General features: G+C 43.8%; 3 protein-coding genes across 3 annotated transcripts; 2 read left to right on the forward strand and 1 right to left on the reverse strand.

Annotated features, from left to right (window-relative positions):
* Window positions 1-588: 588 nt before the first annotated feature.
* On the forward strand, window positions 589-8,569 carry p3h3 (prolyl 3-hydroxylase 3). The gene is made up of 16 exons (XM_076281010.1): window positions 589-971; window positions 1,291-1,475; window positions 1,677-1,835; window positions 2,501-2,693; window positions 2,806-2,937; window positions 3,030-3,172; window positions 3,271-3,360; window positions 3,449-3,501; window positions 3,654-3,727; window positions 3,824-3,951; window positions 4,072-4,167; window positions 4,567-4,717; window positions 5,107-5,224; window positions 5,640-5,715; window positions 7,691-7,831; window positions 8,061-8,569. Exons 1-16 carry the CDS (start codon window positions 674-676, stop codon window positions 8,217-8,219), a joined length of 2,196 nt encoding a protein of 731 aa, XP_076137125.1. The 5' UTR covers window positions 589-673; the 3' UTR covers window positions 8,220-8,569.
* A 5,917-nt stretch (window positions 8,570-14,486) lies between these two features.
* Window positions 14,487-17,857, forward strand: gnb3a (guanine nucleotide binding protein (G protein), beta polypeptide 3a). The gene is made up of 8 exons (XM_076279546.1): window positions 14,487-14,543; window positions 15,009-15,154; window positions 15,863-15,926; window positions 16,203-16,365; window positions 16,547-16,613; window positions 16,874-17,075; window positions 17,355-17,571; window positions 17,751-17,857. Exons 1-8 carry the CDS (start codon window positions 14,487-14,489, stop codon window positions 17,855-17,857), a joined length of 1,023 nt encoding a protein of 340 aa, XP_076135661.1.
* Window positions 17,858-19,195: 1,338 nt separating this feature from the next.
* cdca3 (cell division cycle associated 3) lies at window positions 19,196-22,716 on the reverse strand. Its single transcript, XM_076281015.1, has 6 exons — window positions 22,462-22,716; window positions 21,678-21,828; window positions 21,267-21,384; window positions 19,871-21,067; window positions 19,603-19,682; window positions 19,196-19,463 (listed from the first exon to the last, which is right to left on the reverse strand). Exons 2-6 carry the CDS (start codon window positions 21,816-21,818, stop codon window positions 19,368-19,370), a joined length of 1,632 nt encoding a protein of 543 aa, XP_076137130.1. The 5' UTR covers window positions 21,819-21,828; window positions 22,462-22,716; the 3' UTR covers window positions 19,196-19,367.
* Between the last annotated feature and the right edge of the window lie 17 nt (window positions 22,717-22,733).

A 22,733-nucleotide genomic window follows, 5' to 3' on the forward strand; every position in this document is an offset into this window, starting at 1 on the left:
GCTTAAAAAAATAATTGAGGTATAATAAAGTACGTTACTGACATAATGTCACAAATCAGACTATAGCAGAGCATGTACAGTTTATCTGGACTTAACTCTTCTTCTATGTGTGGTTTGAATTTCTAAAAATACAACGTGAGACATTTGAATTCCCCACTAAACTAGAGATTACGATGCTGTCCGACAGTCTAGAGTTCCGACCATGAGAAAGCGTAAATTTTGGTTTAGGCCTACATCATTGTACGATCTACTGCCACCAGGCGGATTGGAAGTGATAGATGCTTTCTCATATGTTGGCATAGCCTACTTGACAAAAAACATCTTAAGATACAGTATTTTATTAAGGACTAGGCTACTGTTATTAGGCTATGTGTTTTAGCAGTGCTCCTGGAAGCAAAGCTGTTTTATATCAGTTTATGACATGTAATGCACAAAGAAAGACTAAGCTAGATAAATGGGAAAACTACCAGTATCAAAGCCTGAATCGGATTCGCAGGTAGCTGTGATCTGCATTTCGCCACACCTCTTTTAAAATTCCCCTCCCAACTTTCTTCTCGCATTCTTCATTCTCCCTCCTCCCGTATAGGCTACAGCCCAACAGTGGGCACGTATACACTTTCTTGTCCCTACTTATCCACACTCCAACTCTGTCTCCCAACTTCTATTCAGAGCCATGGCGCTACGCTCAAAACCCCTCCGTGTATACGTGGCGCTGATCGGTATTTTATTCTCTTTAGGGGGTTTTGCATCTGCTGCAGGCAGCGGAATTTCCTCTGGGCTTGCTAGTGGCCTGTTACCATCCTACGACCAAGTGTATTATGTGGGAGTGCGGGCGTATTTCTCTGAAGACTGGGATAAAGCTGCAGAACACATCGAGAAGGCTATAACCATTCGTCAAGCTCTTCTTCGGACACGTCGAAAATGTCACGATGAATGTTTGTCTGCAGGGGATGACAGATTATCATATTTGGGTAGTCTATTCATGTATGATTTGCTTAAATAGCGGTGTGTAGCCTACGTGTTTGTGCGAGCGTGTGGTTTTCTTGTGTAGGTTACTATGCGTACGTGCGTGCTTGGAGGAAAGTTCTATAAATGTAAAGATATTGACGCCACTGTTTCATAGCTCAAAACGAAGAAAAACTTTTCAATGAGTAATATGCTTACTGGTCTCTCTATGACTCCAGCTTACTTAAAATGATTTGCTTATAAGTGGTCTACGTCGGTGAGCTGTGTGGGTGAGTGATGCTCATCTTAATTTGTCAATCTGCCTTTTTCAAAAATGTGACACAGAGACGGAGACGGGGAGCTTATGGGACCTCTATGCTCTGGACTGGGTTCAGCATCGGGCTGAGTGTGCCAAATTCTGTCTGGGGAGAGTTGTCACCCCGGCCGGTCAGCTCCCTGTGTCTATCGACATCGACTATGAATTTGGAACTCGGAATGCATACAACTTCCTCCAGCTTACCTACTTTATGGTATGTAAAGTTAACTGGTTTAAAAAATGTCAGTCTAGTAACCGGTAACTAACACATAATTAACATGACTAGTCTAGTAACTGGTAACTAACACATACTTAACATAGACCTAAATAACACAAAATACAATGGGGGATGTGTCACTTGACCAAATCAAGTAGCCTAATGCTGTCTGTTCCTCATGCATCACCTCATCCTCAGCTGGGTAAAATGCAGAAGGCCGCTGCTGCTGCACACACCTTCTTTGTGGCCAATCCCAGTCACCTGGAGATGCGAAACAACATTGAGAAGTACAGGCGCATGGACGAGGTGTCTGATAATGCATTTGTGGACAGAGAGAGAGAGCTGGAGAGGCACTGGGTGAGTAGTCAGAAATGGACACCATGATAGACAATGGAGACAACGGAGTAGAGATGCTGCAGACTGGAGATATGGGTGCTAAGTTCAGATTTACCACAAACTACAAAGTCAAAGCGCTGTGTGATAAAAAAAAATGTAAAACAAACTCAGATTTTATTAGTTTACAGAAGGCCTATTCACCTTTAGATGCATGTAGAGTGCCCAGGTCTGTTATCAACCCACATGGATGTAGCATAGTTTTTTCATGAGGAAAAAAAACTTGATCCCCTCAATTTGATGGCTGAATGCTAACTGTCTCAATAAAACATAGAGATCTCCATATACAGAAGAATTAGGCTACAAAAGGTGTTTTCCAGGCTTCCCCTGGAGGTCAAATACCTCTCTCATGTTTTAGTTATGCTCCACTGCCTTTTTCTATACACTCTCTCCACACAGACAGACACACACACACAAACACACACACACACACACACACACACACACACACACACACACACACACACACACACACACACATACACACAATCTTGTGCGCATAAGTTATTCAGCCTAAGGAGCTGTTTTGTTGAATGTCATTTTTAAATGATCTCCCCTGGGTTGAAATGCAGAGACCAGAAGATTGCTTATTGATGCTTCATTACAACTCACACCTTTCCTCCCCCCAGGAGGTGTACGACTCGGCCATTGCGGCGGAGAGCTCATTGGACTGGAAGCGGGCAGTGGAGCAGTGGAGGGATTGTGTGAATGTGACGCTGCAACACACAGATGACTGCCGGGCACAGTGCGTCATGGCCTCCAAGACCCTCCCCGAGGACGAGGCGCCAGAGAGGACCGGCGGGGTGTACGAAAAGGCAGCCGGTGGGTGAAGTAGAAATAAACAAATACATCCAACAACTTCATGATTTTAGTCATGACAGAGTTTAAAAATATGAGCAGCCAAAGTGAATCTTTTGTCTCTGTTGCTTTTTAGCACTCGCTCTCTCATTACTGGCCTGTCAACAGTCTTGTGTGACTCTTGTGGCAACGCGACCTGGAAGGATATCCGCTCAGGAGGACTTCCTGCCCACCCAGCTGGAGCATTTACACATAGCCCAGTTCAAAGGTCAGGAGGTTAAATCAGAGCCTTTATGTACACAATCACTGATCTTGTTTTGTTTCCTCTCCTTTTAAACTCTCCTGTTGATGTTTTACCAGCTGGTGACCTGAAGGGGGCGATACAGACTCTACGCTCTCTGCTGCTCTTCTACCCATTTGATACAGATTCACTCAACAACCTGCAGCTGTATTCAGACACACTAGGGGGCGATGTTGATGCAGCTGGCATAGAGCCTTCACAGGTAGACTGCACGGCTAAGCATTGAGTATTTATTTCTATCTTTTTCTTTCCATTTTAGTTGTATCAGTTGAACAATCTGTTCATTTTGCCTCCTCAAAGGAAATCTCCAGGTATCTGAAAAGGTCTCTGCAGGAGAAGAAGTTGCTGTACTTTGGAGTTGAAAATCTAAGCTTCAACTTCACAGATCCAGTGAGATTAAATGCCCTCTTTATTATTCCAAATACCTGGTCAGTTGTTTTCCATATAAACTACAACCACTTTCTTTCTTGTACTTCAGGATCTGTGGACCCCAGAAGATATTGTGCCAGAGTCACTGAGAGAGACATGGAGGTGTGTGTGTGTGTGGGAGAGAGAGAGAGAGAGAGAGAGAGAGAGAGAGCGAACGTGTGTGTAAAAGTGATGGCTTTATGTACTGTGTAAGTTTGGCTGAAGGCTCAGTGTACTTTAAGGATGCCGAGCTATTTGTCTTGCTGTCATGCCAGGGCCGAGAGGGAGCGAGTGAGTGGGGTGCCGAATGAGGAAGAGGAAGAGATGGATGACAGCGGCTTCTACGCAGGTACTGCAGCCCTGTACACCGGTGGTGTGCTCTCTCTGCTGCTGCCTGTCTGGTCCCCTCATTCTCATTCACTACATTCCTCTCTTGCTTACCCAGGGGGCCCAGTGCCACAGGTTGGAGTGACAATCACTATGGATGACCGAGCCTTGAATGGAACAAACCGCGTCGTCCTAGATGGTGTCTTATCGCAGAAAGAATGCGATGCCATACTCCAGCTGTCCTCTGTAAGTGTTCTTTTATTCTCTAAAGGACACAATCAATCACAAAGCTGAATATGTGGAGACGGTGGTGTCTCACCTCATCGTGGGGACTGACATATACATTTCTGCTTTTTTTTTTGACAGTCTGCTACATCAGCGGCGGACAGCCCGAGAGGTAGACGGTCACCTTACACACCTCATGAAAGATTTGAGGGTCTCACCATCCTCAGAGCGCTCAAGGTCAGTAGGAGATAAGAGGGGTGGTTGTTTGGTTGGGTTTGGTCTGTTTTTCCAGTAAAAATATGATGGTGCATATGACAAAAATGAGAAACAATATGAGAATCATTTCTCTTCAGTGTGAACTGGATCACACATATCTGATTGTACTGTCTCTGATTGCACTGTATGCAGTAGTCATGTGCTGTGCTACTTCAATCACTGTGTTTTTGTTTGCTTTTTGGACTGAAAGTAGCTACCTTCTTGGTGTATCAGTTACTATCAACATTGTTGCATGGCATAAAAAAAATGTAATCTTATCTTATGAATGGAAGTCTCTTCTTTCTCTCTCTCTCTGTCTCCCTCTCTCTCTCTCTCTCTCTCTCTCTCTCTCTCTCTCTGTCTCCCTCTCTCCGTCCTCAGCTGGCTCAGGATGGGATGCTCAACCAGTCGGATGTGAGGCTGCTGCATGAGATCGGGGAGCGTGCGCGGGTGCTCCTGCACTCCTACTTTAGGAGTCCCTCCGGCCTCTTCTTCTCCTTCAGCCACCTCGTCTGCCGCAGCCCTGTCCCGGGTACAGAATAGCCACTCTTATTTTGGAGTCATGTTGAGGCTTCAGTTGAGAAGGTCCTCTTTATCTGTGTCTTCATGTCTGTGTCTTGCTGATAAAGTATTTTGAATCCCAGTTATTGAAAAAGGAAGAGATTCCAAACATAGCAGCTTTAACAGACTTTTAGGTCATTAATCATTTTGTCAGTTTTCAAAGCATGCATGCCAGATTTGATGGATTTCAGAAGTCCAGAAGCTCTGGAAAACAGCCTGACTGTCACTCTGTTACATATCAACCCATTGTATTGTCTTTGTTGTCATTCCCCACTAAATTGAAATGAATTCCACTCACTGTAATATTACTGTGGTGTAATGGAAGAGTGTTTGAGTGGACCCTCGTTCTCCCACACTCAGGACACCAGGAAGGCAGGCTGGACCTCTCTCACCCAGTCCACGTGGACAACTGCATACTGGAGCCAGAGACCAAACAGTGCTGGAGAGAGGCCCCTGCATTCACACACAGGGACATGAGGTAGGCCCCGACTACACTCCAACATGCACACACACACAGGGACATGAGGTAGGCCCCCGACTACACTCCAACATGCACACACACACAGGGACATGAGGTAGGCCCCGACTACACTCCAACATGCACACACACACAGAGACATGAGGTAGGCTCCGACTATACTCCAACATGCACACACACACACACGCACACACACACACACACACACAGGGACATGAGGTAGGCCCCGACTATACTCCAACATGCACACACACGTAATTCATCAGCATACATTTACATGCCTACATGTTAGTACATGTCATGCATCAATGAGTGTATTTATGCATTTACTGAATTGTGATTCCTCATGGAAGAAATCACAAAGAATGTATGTAACCAATTAAACTTTTGGAATCACATCTCCTTTTGCATTTAGTGGGATACTTTATTTAAATGAAGACTTTGAAGGTGGGGAGTTCTTTTTCACAAAAAGGGATGCTAAAACGGTCACAGTAAGTACCATGTTATGCACTCATATCTGAGTACCATGTTATGCACTCATAAACGTTGGGCTATGTGAATAAAAAGAATGCTTTGCTTTACATGGAAAATAAGCACATTTTGAATTTGATGCCAGCAGCAACACGTCTCAAAAAAGTTGGGACGGGGGCAACAAAAGACTGGAAAAGTTGTGTAATAATAAAAGGAACATTTCACAACTAATTAGGTGAACTGGAACCATGAATGGAGATAAAAAAAAGAGCATCCCAGAGAGGCTCAGAAGTAAAAGAGGTTGAGGTATTCATTGTGGGCAAATGATGAAACAATATAAGAATAATGATTCTTTAATGAAATTGCAAAGGATTCATAATATCATTAAAACATTCAGAGACACCAGAGAAACAAGGAACAGCACTGAAAAAAAATCTTGGATGGTGTTAGGTAAATTAATTCAGAATCAAGAAGATGAGACAGGAGCCAGTGGTCAAGCAAAATCATACAATTGTATTGAATCTTTGCAAAGAGTGAGAATAGTACAACACAGCTGGTTGAAACTAACTCCAAAGAGCTTCACCTTCTAAGACTGCTTATATACTTCAGTGGCTACATAAGTCAAGCGTAACTACATCCATAGTCATACAACTCAAGCGTGACTACTCCCAATGGGTAGTCACTTAATCAGAAGTTTGCATGTAATTATTGCAGAATCATTAAGAACATTCACTGATGTTTACAAGTGTCTTCGGCAGTTGGTGGTTTCTTGTTGTAAGCAGGGTTGTCTAGCGACCTTGCCCACAGATCTTTCTCATCTCTGGATTTTCTTGACACAGCATTTCACAGTTCACAGAACATATAGACGCAGCATTTCATAATAAACACAACATGGAGTTTGTATGACCTTTTACAAAAAAACACTGTTGTAGCAAGTCTAATTGCAGTTCAAACAATTCACATCTATTGCTGTACTCCAAGCATGATATGATATAAAATGATGATTACATAATGAATAGCTCATAAGTTTAACTACATGATTTTTCCAACAGATGGCCATGGTCTTTTGGACCTCAGATGGCACTGCAGACCTTTTTCTGTAAAGGAAATTGTTGTATAGGCTCAGGAAAACTTCTGATAACCATTTTCTATGAGCATAGTTTAGTGCACCATTCACAAATGATAGTGTAAACTCTACCATGCAAAGAATACATTTTATTCAGACATGATGATACAGAAATACTACCATCTTAGCTGAGTTCAGACTGATGTAAAGTGGAAAAGGGTCCTGTGGTTAGACCAATCAAAATATGCAATTATTTTTGGAAATCATGGACTCCTCTGGGCTGAAGAGCAGAGGGACTATTCAACTATCAAATGTATCCAACTTGTCATAATCCTCAGTTCAAAACCCAGCATCCATGACAGTGTGGAGGTGCATTAGTGCCTATGCTGTGGCCATTTTGCACACCTGGCAAGGCACAATCAATTCTGAATGATGTACACAGGTTTTGAGCAACATATACTGTCATCCAGACAGTGTCTTGTCAGGAAAGACCTTGAATATTTCAAGAAAACAATGGCAAATAAGTAATTAAGTAAGTATTTTATTTATATAGTGCATTTTTCATGGACAGAGTGCAACAAAAAGCGCTCCACACACAAGACAAATTATGTCGGACAGAGCGGCGTAGTCACCAGCGTACCCGTGACACCAAGACATACAACAAACAAAGTAACAATAAATTACCAGAAAAAATGACCAGAGCCGCGTTGTAAATAAGGCTTCTGATAGGAAATCACCACTGCTCGACGAACACTGCAAACCGCAAGTCGTAAGAGTTCAACGGCAGTCAATCTGCAGTCCTCTGCCGACCAACCACCTTAATGGGCTATCCACTTGTCATGGTGCAACTTCTTGCCCTCTTTCCCAAATCTCAACAGACACTTATCAATGGCGGAAAATCAGGAGTCATGCACTTTTTTCCCATCTAGGCTAGAGTGCAGCCAAAATGTGGCCGGCTGATTGGATTCTCCTCTGGCCCGGTCAATCCTCATGGGGTTACAGCAGTTACCTCTGGTCGGCGATGTGCATTGCCTGTCTGGTTCACCAAAGAGGCCCAGCACAGAGACATGGTGAGTATGTGGAGGCTTACTGTGGGTATTAGTCCTGAACTAGGTTTACAACTTTAGATTCTCTGTCCATGTGAAGAAAATAGAGGATTTGAGTAGTGAGGAGGAAATGGATAATGAAGGAGAATGATGTAGGATATTTAATCAGCTTGTGTCACCCTTGACCAAAGCCAAAAGAAATAGAAACATGTCTGTGTCTCTCTTAACACTCCCCACCCTCGCTGTTGCTCAGGAGCGGGAGGAGGCCGAGGCCCTGTGGTCAGCTGATGGACAGAGCGTGCTGAAGGAGGAGAAGGACAAGGAGGGCGCCCAGCCTGCGGCCCGCACTGGGAGAAGCCAGCGGGGGAGGAGCAAAGAGCCCAAAAGGGAGATAAGGCGGGATGAACTATGAGAGTGACAGGTGGAAGAGCCAGTACTGTCCACTTTGGTCCCTGCTGTTGCCCCCCTCGGCTTCATCTTCTGTCTGAGCCGCAGCCCCCCCTCTCCCACCGCATCTCTATTGTCCCAGCAGACACAATCAGCCTATGAGGACTTTTTCTGCCAAACTGTGCCTGGTGGTTGTTGGTGTGTGTGTGTGTGTGTGTGTGTGTGTGTGTGTGTGTGTCTGTGTGTGTATTTGTGTGTGCATGCATGCATGCGTGCTTTGATGCCAGTCATATCGTTATACTTTGTACTGTTGTGGGTCCCTCAGCAGAGATTCAGGATTATATTTCATTTTTGGAATAAAGCAAAACAAGTGGTGGAAGAGTGCAAGTCTCATCTTGGGTGCGTGAGCAGTACTATTTAAGCAGGCAGAGAGACGGTGGGGGGTGGGGGTGCAGAGTTGCGGCGGGGAGGGGTTTGATGGGTGACAATCTCTCCATTAACCGATTAGAAGCGCAGCCCGTTTTCATCTTCACATCAGCAGGATTAGAGGTGGGGAGGAGGTAAAGGGTTAACACAGCCCTGGCCATTAACAAACACCGGGAACGAGAGGGCGGGAGGTGGGGTGGGTGGGTGGGTGCATGTGGTCTGATAGGCTCAGCCCTTCAGTACATTAACACTGATGGAGATGGCGAGGGAGACGGAGTGAGTGAGTGAGAGGGAGCGGGTGAGCAGGCTGGGCCGCGGGCTGGGTGCTGAGCAGAGAAAAGGGACCGAAAGCGAGATTACAGCTAATCCCTCATAAACGAGAGCATTTGTTTATGAAGCTTAAAAATTCCTCCATTTAGAATATGGAATAATAATCCACAAGAAATCATTTAATCATTCACCGCCTGCCACGGCCACCCTCCCCTCCCCCCACCACCACCCCAGCCTAACCACGTCTCAACACGATGTCTTTCCCATGAAAGGAGTGTGTGATGAGGGTCAATACAGAGTTAAGCGCTGTTTGTGGCCTGCACCTTCATCTAAGAGCTTCTGTGCCATAATCTGCACCCTGATGGCTCCGCAGTGACCCTAATGGAAGATCAAGTATTCACTCCTTCTTCCCCATTGCACTGCTCTCTCGTTGTTGCCCCATCATTAACATCCTGCGTTAATAGAGGAACTCAGACCAACTGACGCACGTTCTCAGATGTTTGCCCGAGGCCCATCTGCTCTCTCGTAGAAGAGATGTGCCTCTCGCTGTCCATCTCAACCCAGCGCCTCATGACATCAGATAATTATGTAAGTCGCAACCTACAGTACCATGTCACTATGTTCAACCTAACAAAATGTCCTCTAAAGACCCGAGAGATGTTAATATGGATGTGGCTGCCATGAGAGTGCATAAGACCTGGCCCCAGCTTCACAAATACTATGTAATGCAATTTGGGCCTATTTTCATGTTGGTTTCAATTTGGAAATGTAAGCCAGCTGAACCCTGACTGGCTGCCCTTGGTGCACAATATCTGGATAATAACTCCCTTTATTGACTGTATAAGAGACTCCATGTTATCCAGTTGATAATGAATGTAAAGACTCTATAGACTCCATGACGGCTGAGCAGCCTACAGGGGCTTATCTTGGGGGATTGCATCCTAAAGCAGCAACAACAACAGCAGCAGTAGCACAGCCTTAAGCAACTTCTCTCATTGTGCAGTCATGTGAAAGCGAAACCCCATTCTCAGCCTCTTTAACAGATTATAATCCTCATCTATCTGCGCCCATTGTGTCGCTCTAGACCCCCCACCCCTAAATCCTGTGAAGAGGGTGCCAAGGCTCGGCTCCTGGTTGTTGTTGAATTGATTTCGAAAGGCCTTCACAGACACATCATATTCTGTCCATTGTCTCTTAGTGTTTTCTCTGATGTTCTGAGGAGTTAGTCTGTCATGTCCCTTACCTGCCCAATAAATGTTTTCTTTCTCTTCCTATCTGACTCGCTGTGTTTTTGCACATTACTGACATGTTTTCAGAATGGTTGGTCTGCATCAGCTGGGTTTTGCCATTTTAGTGAGTGAGTGAGTGAGTGAGTGAGTGAGTGAGTGAGTGAGTGAGTGAGTGAGTGACTACGTGAGATGAGGAAGCATTTGTGGATTACCCATTACCATCACAGGCTCCAGATATTTAAGGGAAAGTCACCCATCGTGTCACCTTGTCTTGGTCCCTCACTGTCCCAGTCTGTCTCTCTCTCTCTCTCTCTCTCTGTGTGCTAATATTAGACCACTCTGGTGTTTACAAAACACTGGGCCTTCTGACTGCATTGCCTGCTGAGCTGCACCATACATAGAAATGTTCTCAAATCCCGCTTTTTGACCCTAAAGACCACACACACACACACACACACAGCCTACACACACACACACACACATCCTCCTAGTATTTTCCACTTCTTCATCTCTGTGACGTCCCTCACCAAATCTGAAGTGCACCTCAGAGTTCTGTGTTGTGGAAATGGGGCCTACCGGTCCGTGAAGGTAGTGGTCTCCATTATGTTTCACCATAAGACACCTGATGGCAGGCATGTGTGTGTGTGTGTGTGTGTGTGTGTTGGGAGGGGGTAGCTTGTTGCTTGCCTAGCACCATGGCTGTTGCTCTTCTGAAGGTGTGTATATCAGTGTGTCCAAATCACAGTGTTTGCAGTGAGGCTTTGCTCTGGACACTGTGTGTTTGGTTTATCCCCCTCTCTCAGCTCATCCTCTTTTTTGTCATCCCTTTGTGTTTTACACCTGCTTTGGTGTCATTTGACCCCATGACCTGATTCTGTACCCCATTTAGTGAGTTTTCTTCTGTCCATCCTCTTTCTCTCTCTCCCCTCCACACACAAACACATACACACACACACACACACACAGGGAAAGAGAGAGAGAGAGAGAGACAGAAACACATTCACTGTCCCTCCCTCCCACTTTTGTTCTGTCCATCGTTGGATTTATCCCCCTCATCCCTGATCTGCCTTCATCCCTTTCAATCCTCATCTGTTCTTCATAGTATAGAGAGGGAGGGAAAGAGAGAGAGAGAGAGAGTGCCTGTCTGAATGTGGGTGTTGGAAAGACAGATTTCGAATAGTGCATATGACAGAAAAATTGAATGAATATCATCGTTTTGGGAAAAGACAAAGTGGAGAAACTACCCTAAACATCAGAGACACCAGAGACCAAACAAGAAGCTAAAAGCAGGTGAGTGGCCATGTTTAAAACTTCTGATGTGTTTTCTGAGCCGTTAGTCACATTTCACCATGATGAACTGTTGGCTGAAAAAAAGGCTAGTTCATTTATAATAATATTTATAAAATTTATGAAATGTAATATTTATTATATTTTTTAAAGAACTGAGTTCCCAATAGTATCATTAATTTAAGCAGTGTGTAAGGAACCAATGAGATGGACTATGTGTGGAATATGCCTTGTCTCTACTGTCTATCAGGTGGGTGTTGGATAGAAATTTTGTCAATGAAATTTAATGTCCACATAATTTGGTCCTCTAGAACATTTCTGCCCATAGACGCAGTTTGCAAAACATATGAAACGTCATTTCAATGCACCTAGACTGCTTGAAATGCCCAGGCAAAATCTGTCATTCAACGACCTGATTTCCAGTTGTCAAAATGACTGTGGGTTGCAGTTGCTAGAGCACATTTATTAGTTTCTTTATTTATCTGGTGGCAAGATAATCTGCAAAACACTGTCTCACAGTGTAGTAATGTATTATCAGTTGTGGTAAGATTTTGATTTATGGCGTTTAATCTTTTTTTGTGTCTGTGACTGGATGGTAAAGAATCAAATAAAGTAAATGAGCCTAGGGTGAGCAATAATCTTTTAGATTCTGAATCCTCTCAGACACAGTTTGAAAAACAAAAACATCCATTAAATATCCATTTAAAAGTGTAGGACAGATATATGTCAACTTTTTTGGCAGGCTAGTTATAAAACATTTTTTTTTTCATTGCAATAGAGTGATGTGACACAACTACAAGTTCAAAAAGTACTAAAAGTTATTATTTTATTAATCATCTAAACCACATTTTGGACACTTTCTGGAAGGACATCGTCCTGTTTTACATAATCTCTCGATAGCCACATTTAATTAATATTAGCAAGGACCTCCACAGTTACCACCTGGATGGTTAAAACAGATTTAGGCCCAGCCCGCACTGAAATGTGTTGCTCATGAGTCTGTTCCCTTACTCCTCTCCCTGTCTATCTATCCACATACCCCCTCACAATCTCACCCACCCACTCTCCATCTCTCCCATATCAACTGCCCCCCATCTCTCTCTCTCTCACCCCTCCCCGTGTGTAAACTCTTATCCAGATGCAAAGAGCAGTCAGTAATCGGATGAGAGCAGATTTGATTCAAAAGGCTTCCCTTTAAAATCTCAGCCGCAAGGATTTAAACTCACTCACTCGCTCGCCCGCCTGCTCCCTCGCTCGATCTCACCGGCATGCCCAGCTCCCCGACCCTCAAAGCTCTGCTCCGCTTTGTGCTTCTCTCTCACTTATTTAATCACACAAATAACCACAGGCCTGCACAGGACAATGTGCACAGAGACAGCACCGGGGCGACACTGCACACAACTGTAATTCTGATGAAGTGCTCATTTACTGTGCAGATGTGACAGCATAGCAGCAGGCCTGACTTAGACCAAAGGGCCAAGCTGCAGCTTTGACTGGGGAACAGTCAGATTCTTCTAAAAGGTGCATTTTTCATCCAAATAGACAATACTGGTGAAGTTGGTTGGCTGGCTGGTCTTTTTTTACATAGAGCCATCTAAGGTCCTGGTGTTTAGTTTAGAAATGGCGCATACAAAGCAAATCTGTGTCCCTCACAGCGTCACTCCCACCCCTGCCTTCTCTTCTCACCCACAAACAAATCATATGTAAAGGCACTTTCTGTCGGGAATTTCATAGACACTCGCACAGATTGAGACTATAAGAGCAACACATATTTATCAACTGCAACATAGGTATTGATCTTCAGTTTATCAACTGCAACATAGGTATTGATCTTCAGTTTATCAACTGCAACATAGGTATTGATCTTCAGTTTATCAACTGCAACATAGGTATTGATCTTCAGTTTATCAACTGCAACATAGGTATTGATCTTCAGTTTATCAACTGCAACATAGGTATTGATCTTCAGTTTATCAACTGCAACATAGGTATTGATCTTCAGTTTATCAACTGCAACATAGGTATTGATCTTCAGTTTATCAACTGCAACATAGGTATTGATCCTTAACAAGTCTGCAAGGTGAGTAAAAAGAGGAGAAATTGAGAATGATGACAAATTATTTTCAGGCTATTTTTTTAGCCCAGATTAATGGATAATATTTGACTTAGTCCTTTGTGGTGTCTAGAAATGTGTAAAGAACAATATAAATAAGTAAGTAAGTATAGATACTCTTTTGATCCCGTGAGGGAAATTTGGTATATATGTAAACAGTCATTTTTAAAACCTATTGCAAACATAATACTTGTCCCAAATTGTTAACAGTTGACGTTAAAAGGTGTAAATTATGTGTTTTGCTGATGTTATACTTTGTTGAACAAAAAAGATGACGCTGGCATACTGTGTATGTTTTCTGTAACTGAGTTATACTGGGGTGCTCATAAATGTAATATTTCATCTTTCTGGCATTTAACAACAAAGACCAAGAAAAGAAAATTTTCCCTGATCATACAGAACTGCACTTCTTCATTAACTGTGTGATGAAAACATCACTGTTATTGGAATGTAACGTAACTGATCGTCAAAGGGTTTACTTTCACCTATCCCAGTTAAGGGTCCACACTTGGTTGTCTTTACATTTCATTGGTTTTTAGGTTTTACAATGGCGAAATTTGCATATTATAGAATATACAGTAAATATACTTTTGCATGTGTGTGAATATCAGCAGGTGGGTGGTTTGTAGGTATATGATGGCTTGTGTAGGTTGTGTAAGTCCATGCTTGCGTGTTGTTTGTGAATATTTGCAAAGCAGCCTGAGCAGTATTTGAATTGCAAATTTGTGCCTGAGAGAAATATGGAGCAAAGGTTGAAGAATTACAACACTTCACTTTAACTTGAAAATCCTGCAATTTCCTGACAAGGTCTGGGTCACATCAACCCTGACATCTTCACAACTGTACAAATCCAAGAAAAACCAAACTAACCCTTTTTTTCTCTTTTTGCCCCCCAGAGTTCTCCCTGTCCCCCTGATCTCACTTTCGGCCTGTGTCACCTGGTGACAACACCTGACCAGCCATCGCCATGGGTGAAATGGAGCAGCTGCGAAAAGAGGCGGAGAGCCTGAAAGATCAAATCACAGTCAGTGTCCTCAGCACGCACGCACGCGCACACACGCACACACACACGCACACACACACACACTCAACATGCAAATAAGTTTACACCATAATAAATAGACCATATGGTTTAGTTAACCATAATGATCATAGGGATGTAGTCAAAGACTGTTAAAACCATGTTTGCATGGCATGGAGTAGGAGAAGGAAAACAGGCACTCCACTGCTTGTGATAACTTATGTATATGTATAACCTGACTGTGTACAAAAAACATTTTGGCCACAACTGATATCAGAGTAACACATTCACTGACATTTATTTAATTCATCATCAGTAGTAAATATTTGACAGTTCATACAGTTTCTAAAACACTATAGGCCTAGATATGGCGTGTAGGTATGTACATATTCAATATGTGTGTCTAAATAAATGTGCATATCTCTACATGATAGTCATCCAATAGTCATGACTTTGACCATTTCACAGGCAGCCCGTAAAGCCGTGTACGACACCACGCTACAGCAGGTCTGCGTTGCGACGACTGCTGTCAACCGTGTCCAGCTGAAGACCAGGAAGACACTGAGGGGACACTTATCCAAGATCTACGCCATGCACTGGTGCCAGGACTCCACGTAAGACACACAGCTCAACAGCGCACAGCACACAGCAATGGACCGATACTAGCCCTTCCCGAAACATGCTAGGCTGGTTTGCATGGCCACCTGAACACATTAGCCTAAACCATTAAGGGGTTTAGTGGATTGTAAGCCTTGCTGATACCTGAGATGAAGCAGTGAGGTCAGTGTCTTGGAGGCATTAAATGAGATAAGATCTGTCTAATCAAGCTGTGATTATTTAAGTGGATTTGTTAGTGCTTGGGTTTCTTTAATAGGATGAAGTACTGGGCTTTGAAGACACCAGAGTCTGGTCATGGCTGTTAGATGCCATCTATCCTGCATCAACAGGGGTTATTATGTATGTGATCGTGGCTGAGGGAGTTATTCAAGAAGTCGTAGATTCTAATTTTCAGTTTCATAAGTCCCAGTCAAGTCAAGTCATCACTGAATGAAAATATTTTCCTGTTCTGAAACAGAAGTAAACCAAATTCCTACTTAAGGTAACACTAAATTCATGTGTGTTATGTGACAAACATCAGGCAGCATCTGCCATCTAGTTCTTCATTTCATACTGGGCTGATAACGGCTAAACATAATTTTTTGAGGACAAATGATACACTACAGTATAGTCTACAGGGTGACTGCAGAAATGGACTGCGAAATTGTGTCAATCAATACTAGTGATGTGCAGGTGCCTCATGCTCTGCCCTCTGTCTCTTTCAGGCTGTGTGTTAGCGCATCTCAGGATGGAAAACTGATCGTGTGGGACAGCATCAGCACCAACAAGGTACTGTAACAGTAATGGATGAGGTGACTTGGCTCCTCACAAAAGCAAAGATGCCTTGTGACATTAATAATTTATTTAAAATATTATTGCATCCCCTTTAAAGATTACTGGAGTTATTTCATTGTAATTTGCAACATTACCTGTAATTAGGCATGGCTATAATCAGTCATTTCGAGAAGAACTCACCTGCAAGTCCATGCCTGAGCAGGAGACAGTGATGCGACAGCTGAATGGATGAGCTCTGTGCTCCCCAGTCTGACATGTCAACATCCACAGGTCCATGCCATTCCCCTGAAATCATCATGGGTAATGACATGTTCGTATGCTCCATCTGGAAACCTGGTGGCATGCGGTGGGCTGGATAACATGTGCTCCATCTACAACCTGAAGGGCAAGGATGGCAACGTCAAGGTCATGCGCGAGTTAGCGTCACATACAGGTTAAAATCATGGACTGTTTTCATGAATCTTTATTATTTTGCACAACAATATGAAAGCTGAAAATGGCTTGATGGAGAAATAGACAAAGTATTCACAAAACCTACAAAATATCAAGGATCATCATCAGAGGTATCAAGGGTATAAGATGATAAATCTTTCCGTCTTGTCTCTGTTGCCTAGGTTACCTGTCCTGCTGTCGTTTCGTAAATGACAGTGAGATCATCACCAGCTCCGGTGACTGCACCTGGTAATTGAGTTTCAGAGGCACCATAGCACAGTATGGGGATTGGGACAAAGAATTAATTACAATTAACCCAAACTATAATACATTGTTCTGCTCGCTACCTAATTAACCCAAACTATAATGCATTGCTCTGCTCGTTACCTAATTAACCCAAACTATAATGCATTGTTCTGCTCGCTACCTAAGTGTGTGCAGAGACACACAAGAGCCCACTGTTCACCTCTACGATGTCTCATCCAAACTCCTCTTTTGATGTGCCTTAGCATCTTATGGGATATCGAGACAGGGACAGAGAAGACCATCTTTGCAGGTCACCTAGGGGACTGCATGTCCCTCGGAGTGGCTCCAGACTTCAAGACGTTCGTCTCTGGGGCCTGTGACTACACAGCCAAGCACTGGGACATTCGAGATGGAAACTGTACACACACATTAAGTGGACATGAGAGTGATGTCAATGCCATCTCGGTGAGGGCTCCACATAAAAACACAGTAGTACATCCATATCCAGAACTGACACCCATATCAGACACATGCAATAAATACCTGTGCCCAGTAGTCAGTCCATAGGATAGCATTACAGGCGGCGAGGTAGGCACCCTCTGCCTCCTTGGATGTGCTTGTGATCAAACAATAAATGTATCAGTTTCTGTTAACACACTGGTAATAGGGGACAATTCATTTGCTAGACGCTGGATCTTATTGTATTCAAGCTCCATTTCCCCAACTTTTTCTTCCACTCTTCAGTTCTTCCCCAACGGTAACGGGATAATCACAGGCTCTGACGACGCCTCCTGTAAGCTGTATGACCTGCGGTCCGACCAGGACCTCATTACCTACCAGGACTCCACCATCATGTGCGGCGTCACCTCCCTCGCCCCGTCTGTGTCCGGGAGACTCATCCTCGCTGGCTACGATGACTTCAACGTCAACATCTGGGACACACTGAAGTCAGAGAGAGTGGGTGAGTGTGACAAACAGGAAGTAAAGATCTGGTGAAGGAAACATGCCATTATTCTAGTTTCCTCTTCTTTCACAGGGTGAAACATCAGAAAGGGCCTCAACCCTGAGAGGTCAGGCTCCTAAATAGAGCTTAAGTGGGTGGCTTTCGCTAATGAGCTGTGGTGTCCTCTCTCTCCCCAGGTGTGCTGGCTGGACATGACAACAGAGTGAGCTGCATCGGAGTGACAACCGATGGAATGGCCTGCTGCACTGGGTCCTGGGACAGCTTCCTGAAGATTTGGAACTGAAGCACCTCCCCAAAAACACCACGACCACACAAATGCAAGCTGGGAGCACTATAGAAGATGAAATTCAGGGTGGGGTGGGGATGAGCTTAAGAGAGTTATAGGTAGAGCGAGGTCATAAAATACTGGCAGAAACAAAGTAGGAGTTCTGTTGCACCAAGTCTTACTAAAGGCAAGAGAGGGTCTTTTGGAGGCGAAGCACATCTTTCTAGTCCTCCTCTCCTTTCCGTCCAAAAGAAATGCTTTGGGTTGATGTGGAGTTACATCGGCAAAACAGGCTCTACGGAATGGGGCTTTATTTAGGAAATTTGCCATTGATGCTGATAAATTCTAAAGGAATTTGGTAGGATTTGGCAAGACTTTCTAAACTAGTTCTAACCTTCGTTACACTTCACAATTAAACAGTAGATGCTCTCTGTATAGCACACTAATGTCAACACAGAAGTTGCCAAATGGTTATGCAAGGAAAATTGTTTGTCTAGATTTACACAGATGATAGGACCACTTTTATATTCAGTTCAATGTTATACAGCTGTTGTGTGGTTGGCTGTTGTGTGTTCGAAGCAATATTGATCGTTTTATTATACATGGTTTCCTAAAGTAATATGTTGGCTGTAGAAAGCTAGCTTTCTTTTTTAGTTTTTAGCATAGATTAATTTATGATTCCTCCTAGTCCTAACACAACTGTAACATGGCCATGTGGTCCACTCTGATAATATGGTTATCAGCCAAACTGGTCTAGTCTGGTAGCAACCACAAACAAAAGAAATGGACAAAGCTGTCAAGTTCAGCAGACCAGTGGATGAACAGATAGGGAAATTTTACAGTTTACTGAGCAATAACAATATTAACTTTAATTTGGTGAATGCCTTTTAGGTACCCTGGTTGTATTATGATATTGCGATGTTGAGTTCTAAGTGGGGATGTTCCTTAGAGTAGAGTAAAAGATTGCTTTGTCTCTTCATAAAAATGCAACATTTCACCTCAGAGCCCCCCTCAACATTTAGGATAAGCAATAGAAATATTTTTTTGTTCTGACTAGCATTGTAGCACACCAATTTGAATCTGATTAATTATGCACCTCATTTTGAAGAAATTATTTGACCGAAACCCAAAGCCACATAAATTACTTGGCTTAAAGACCGTAATCCCAGACTACGTTCACACTTGCCTGGACTTTTAATGGCCTTTTTTGAAAACTCTTGATTCACTCACAAAGCACTTGCCATCTGGTACCTTTCTTAATGACTTTCAAATAAACTCAGATGACTGCTTTAGAACACCATGTTGTTTATGTTTTTATTATTATTATTATTATTATTATTATTATGTAATGAAAAACACTTGTTAAATCAATATTTTCAATTTTATTTACATTAGTTTAGAAACAATTTAATAGATGGTTTGGTTAAAAAGAAAAGAAAACAAACAGGAAAAAACAAACAGGTATTTTGTCTGTACATTAAAAATGTGACGTATTTACAATGTGTTGACAATATCTGTCGAGTCCATCCTATCTCTGGTTCTCTTTGTTCATAGACTGAATAAGAGCTCTTCTGTCCAGCTGCCCCAGTCTCTGTCTGTCTGGGGTGGAGATCTTCAACTTAATCTGGGAAAGGAAAGGAAACAAATGCATCTACAAGTTTTAAGAAACGGCAAAATCTCTTGCCCTTAGAAAATTAGCCATCTTTATGTGCCGGGGTGGTGTTGCCGTGTCTCTGTGTTTGTGTGTGTGTGTGTCTACCTACCTGAGAGGAGTTCTCCCGAGGTGAGTTGGTCTCTTTGCGAATCTGCAGAGGAGAGCGCCCATCGCTGACAAGGACCTTACCTGTTACCAAAAAGAAAAATTATTATATTGACCAAGCAAATTGACCTCACATCTCATTCCTACGTACCACAGAAACGTAAAAGCTCCAGCGATGCAAATCGAACATACTCACACATGAATGTTATTAGTGTATGAGGCACAATAAACAAGTAACTGACAGAGAACATAGCTGGGTAAGGTCAACACACCTCTCTGCTTGGGCTTAACACTCAAGCCCTGGTTCTCGCTGTCGGCTGGCTTTCGAGAGGCCAGCGGTGATGAGCTGCCTTTGCCACGGCCCTGCAGGCCTCTGGGCTTCACCCCTGTGGCGCCGAAGCCGACACCCAACCACTGAGGCTTGAACACCACCTGACTGGGGCTCTTTGTGTCAAAGGTGGGGCACCTAATGCCCTCCTGGGCTTGAGCGGTCAGGGCCTGTGGCTGAAGCGTGGTCATTGCAGCAGGAAGTGCGGGTGCACTGGTAACTTTGGGGGTGCTGGGCCGCTGTGGAACGGGCTCAGGCTCCTCAGTGACCTCCACCTTAGGGGAGTCGACCATGGGAGCTTCACACACCTCTGGCTCTGGGGCAAACTCTTCAGTGACCTCCACCTTAGGGGAGTCGACCACGGGAGCTTCACACACCTCTGGCTCTGGGGCAAACTCTTCAGTGACCTCCACCTTAGGCGAGTCGACCACGGGAGCTTCAGACATCTCTGACTCTGGGGCAAACTCTTCAGTGACCTCCACCTTAGGTGAGTTGACCACGGGAGCTTCAGACATCTCTGGCTCTGGGGCAAACTCTTCAGTGACCTCCACCTTAGGCGAGTCGACCACGGGAGCTTCAGATATCTCTGGCTCTGGGGCAGACTCTACGACTGTGGGCAGGGAGACAAGTGGCACAGGCTCAACAGAAACTGTCGGAAGGGCGTACGCGTGGTCCTCCTTCCCCTGTTCGCTAGGCGCGACCTCAGTGGGGGTTGGGGTGAGGGGGCAGTCATCATCCACACAGATCTGGGATGGGTTCATGCCATCGTGGCACGTCAGCAAGCTCAGACTGAGCTCCTTCTTCATAGGAGAGTAGGAATCAGCCACCAGGGCGTCTTCCGCCTCCTCTAAGGAGAGGTTAGCCTTCAACTCCACCACCTCACCAACCAGCACAAACGGGCTGCTGACCAGAGAGCCATAGCCCTGCGATGGAGTGTGGGCATCCGATGTGGTGGCACTGTCGCAGTTGCCGGAGTCCAGGGTAGTGTAGTGGGTGAGCAGGGGCTCTGTGGAACCTAGCTCCTCTACAGGGAGGTCGGAGTGTTTGGTAAAGGTGACGTGAGGAAGGGAAGCAGCTTCATCTATACTAGACTCACTCAAAAAGAGCATACCCAGGCGTCTGGCAAAGGAACTCACTGTAACTATGGGAGGAGAGAAAAGGTGTATAGCATTTAGTTGCATCTCAAATCAGTGAGCAAATACAAATAACACCAGCAAAGTTAAAAGTCTATTGTAAGTGATACCAGTTTCCATGTCATGTGTAAAACCTACAAATCATAAACCAAAATCTAAACTAAATCCATATTTTCGAACTAAAAGGATATGCAACAAACATCCTACCCTTCATGCTGTCTTTCATTGGTGTGCGGGAGATACCATGTGTTGGTGAGCGAGGGTCATATGTTAATGAAGATCCTGAAGGTTCCTCTACTCCAGTTTTAGAAACGGCACCAGCCATCTGGTCGAAATATTAGGTATTTCCATAAACGATCATGTTCCAAATTCAACATTACAAGCAAGCACTCTACAATACACCAGTTGTACACAACAGATGTAGTCAGAGGCAACGCATCATATCATACATGCATGGCCATGCGTAAATATTTTAACTGGTAAAAGAGAACTGAACTTGATCATAAAAGTCGTGACGACTGTTGGACTGCAAGAGGCAAGACGGCATTTTAATGTGATGTCCGGGTTTTATCAACTGACAGGAAAAAACAAGCAGACACATTGGTTGTTTATGCTCACCTGAATTGGCGTTCGGTCAATGCCTGCAGTCGGGGAACGAGGGTCGACAAGCTCCGCCACACGTTGATTTTTAATGCGCTGGATAGGATCTGGTTTGGGGGTTGATACACTAGCTGCCACCTTGCTCTCGCTGGAACCCATAATGTTTCACCTAACGTAGGAAAATATTGTGGTTTCAAAACGTATGAGTTGCAAGTCCCCCAGTTCAGAGTAGGGTTCATATCATAGAGGGTTAGGATAACTTCTCCAATTTACACCCATGTTGGTTGTGAAATTAATGTCACTTAATTTACTTGATATTTCATGTCCGCAATGGAAAAGTCTTATCGTCTTAAAAGTGTTAACGCAGTCATGTTAAAAATGGTAATCATAAGTGCCAAAATTAATGATAATAGTTAGCAGCTAACGTTAACCCATCATTGGATTGCAAAAGACAAAAATGCTATCAACTGCACTTAGCTGCTATTGATAACACAACGTTGGCTGCCGTAAGTTAACGTTAGCAATCACACTGCCTGAGCTCTGTCTGCAATCGTAACGTAACGTGAAGTTAACGTTAAAACGACACGTTAAATAACGTTAACTGTTAGCGATAAATGTTCCTTGTTGAGGTCAAACCTAGTGATGCAAGTCAAGAATACACTTAACTGATGTTAACAAATTTCAACAATTGGCTTGCAAGCTTTAGTTTGGAGTTCATAAGCACTGGCCGCACAAGTTATCGAATAACGTTTTGTAGTCACCTAGGTCTAGCTAGCTATGCTAACGTTAATTTCAAACTTACCTGAAAATGCCTCTTTAGATTCCAGAAACGTTAATGTTTTCTTCCACTGTTTTCTTCCGTTCTCGTTTAGTAACGACAGTGTTCTAGTAGTGTACCTTGACTTTCTGAAGTAACAATAACTGCAGAAAGGAAAGCTGGTGCTTAGCAAGACTAGTTTGTTGTAACGTTAGCAGTTTCAGACAGTGGTGTTCCCCAGAAGCAAGTCAGGGCATTTAAAAGGGGTAAATTATGTTTTCGGCTATTTTCAAACAAACCAATCAGTGAGCGATTTG

This window comes from Alosa pseudoharengus, unplaced genomic scaffold (assembly GCF_046254945.1).
Source record: "Alosa pseudoharengus isolate Yale_2024_CS ecotype anadromous, Long Island Sound unplaced genomic scaffold, YU_APseudo_1.1 YU_APseudo_1.1_scf_12, whole genome shotgun sequence".
NCBI lineage: Eukaryota > Metazoa > Chordata > Actinopteri > Clupeiformes > Clupeidae > Alosa > Alosa pseudoharengus.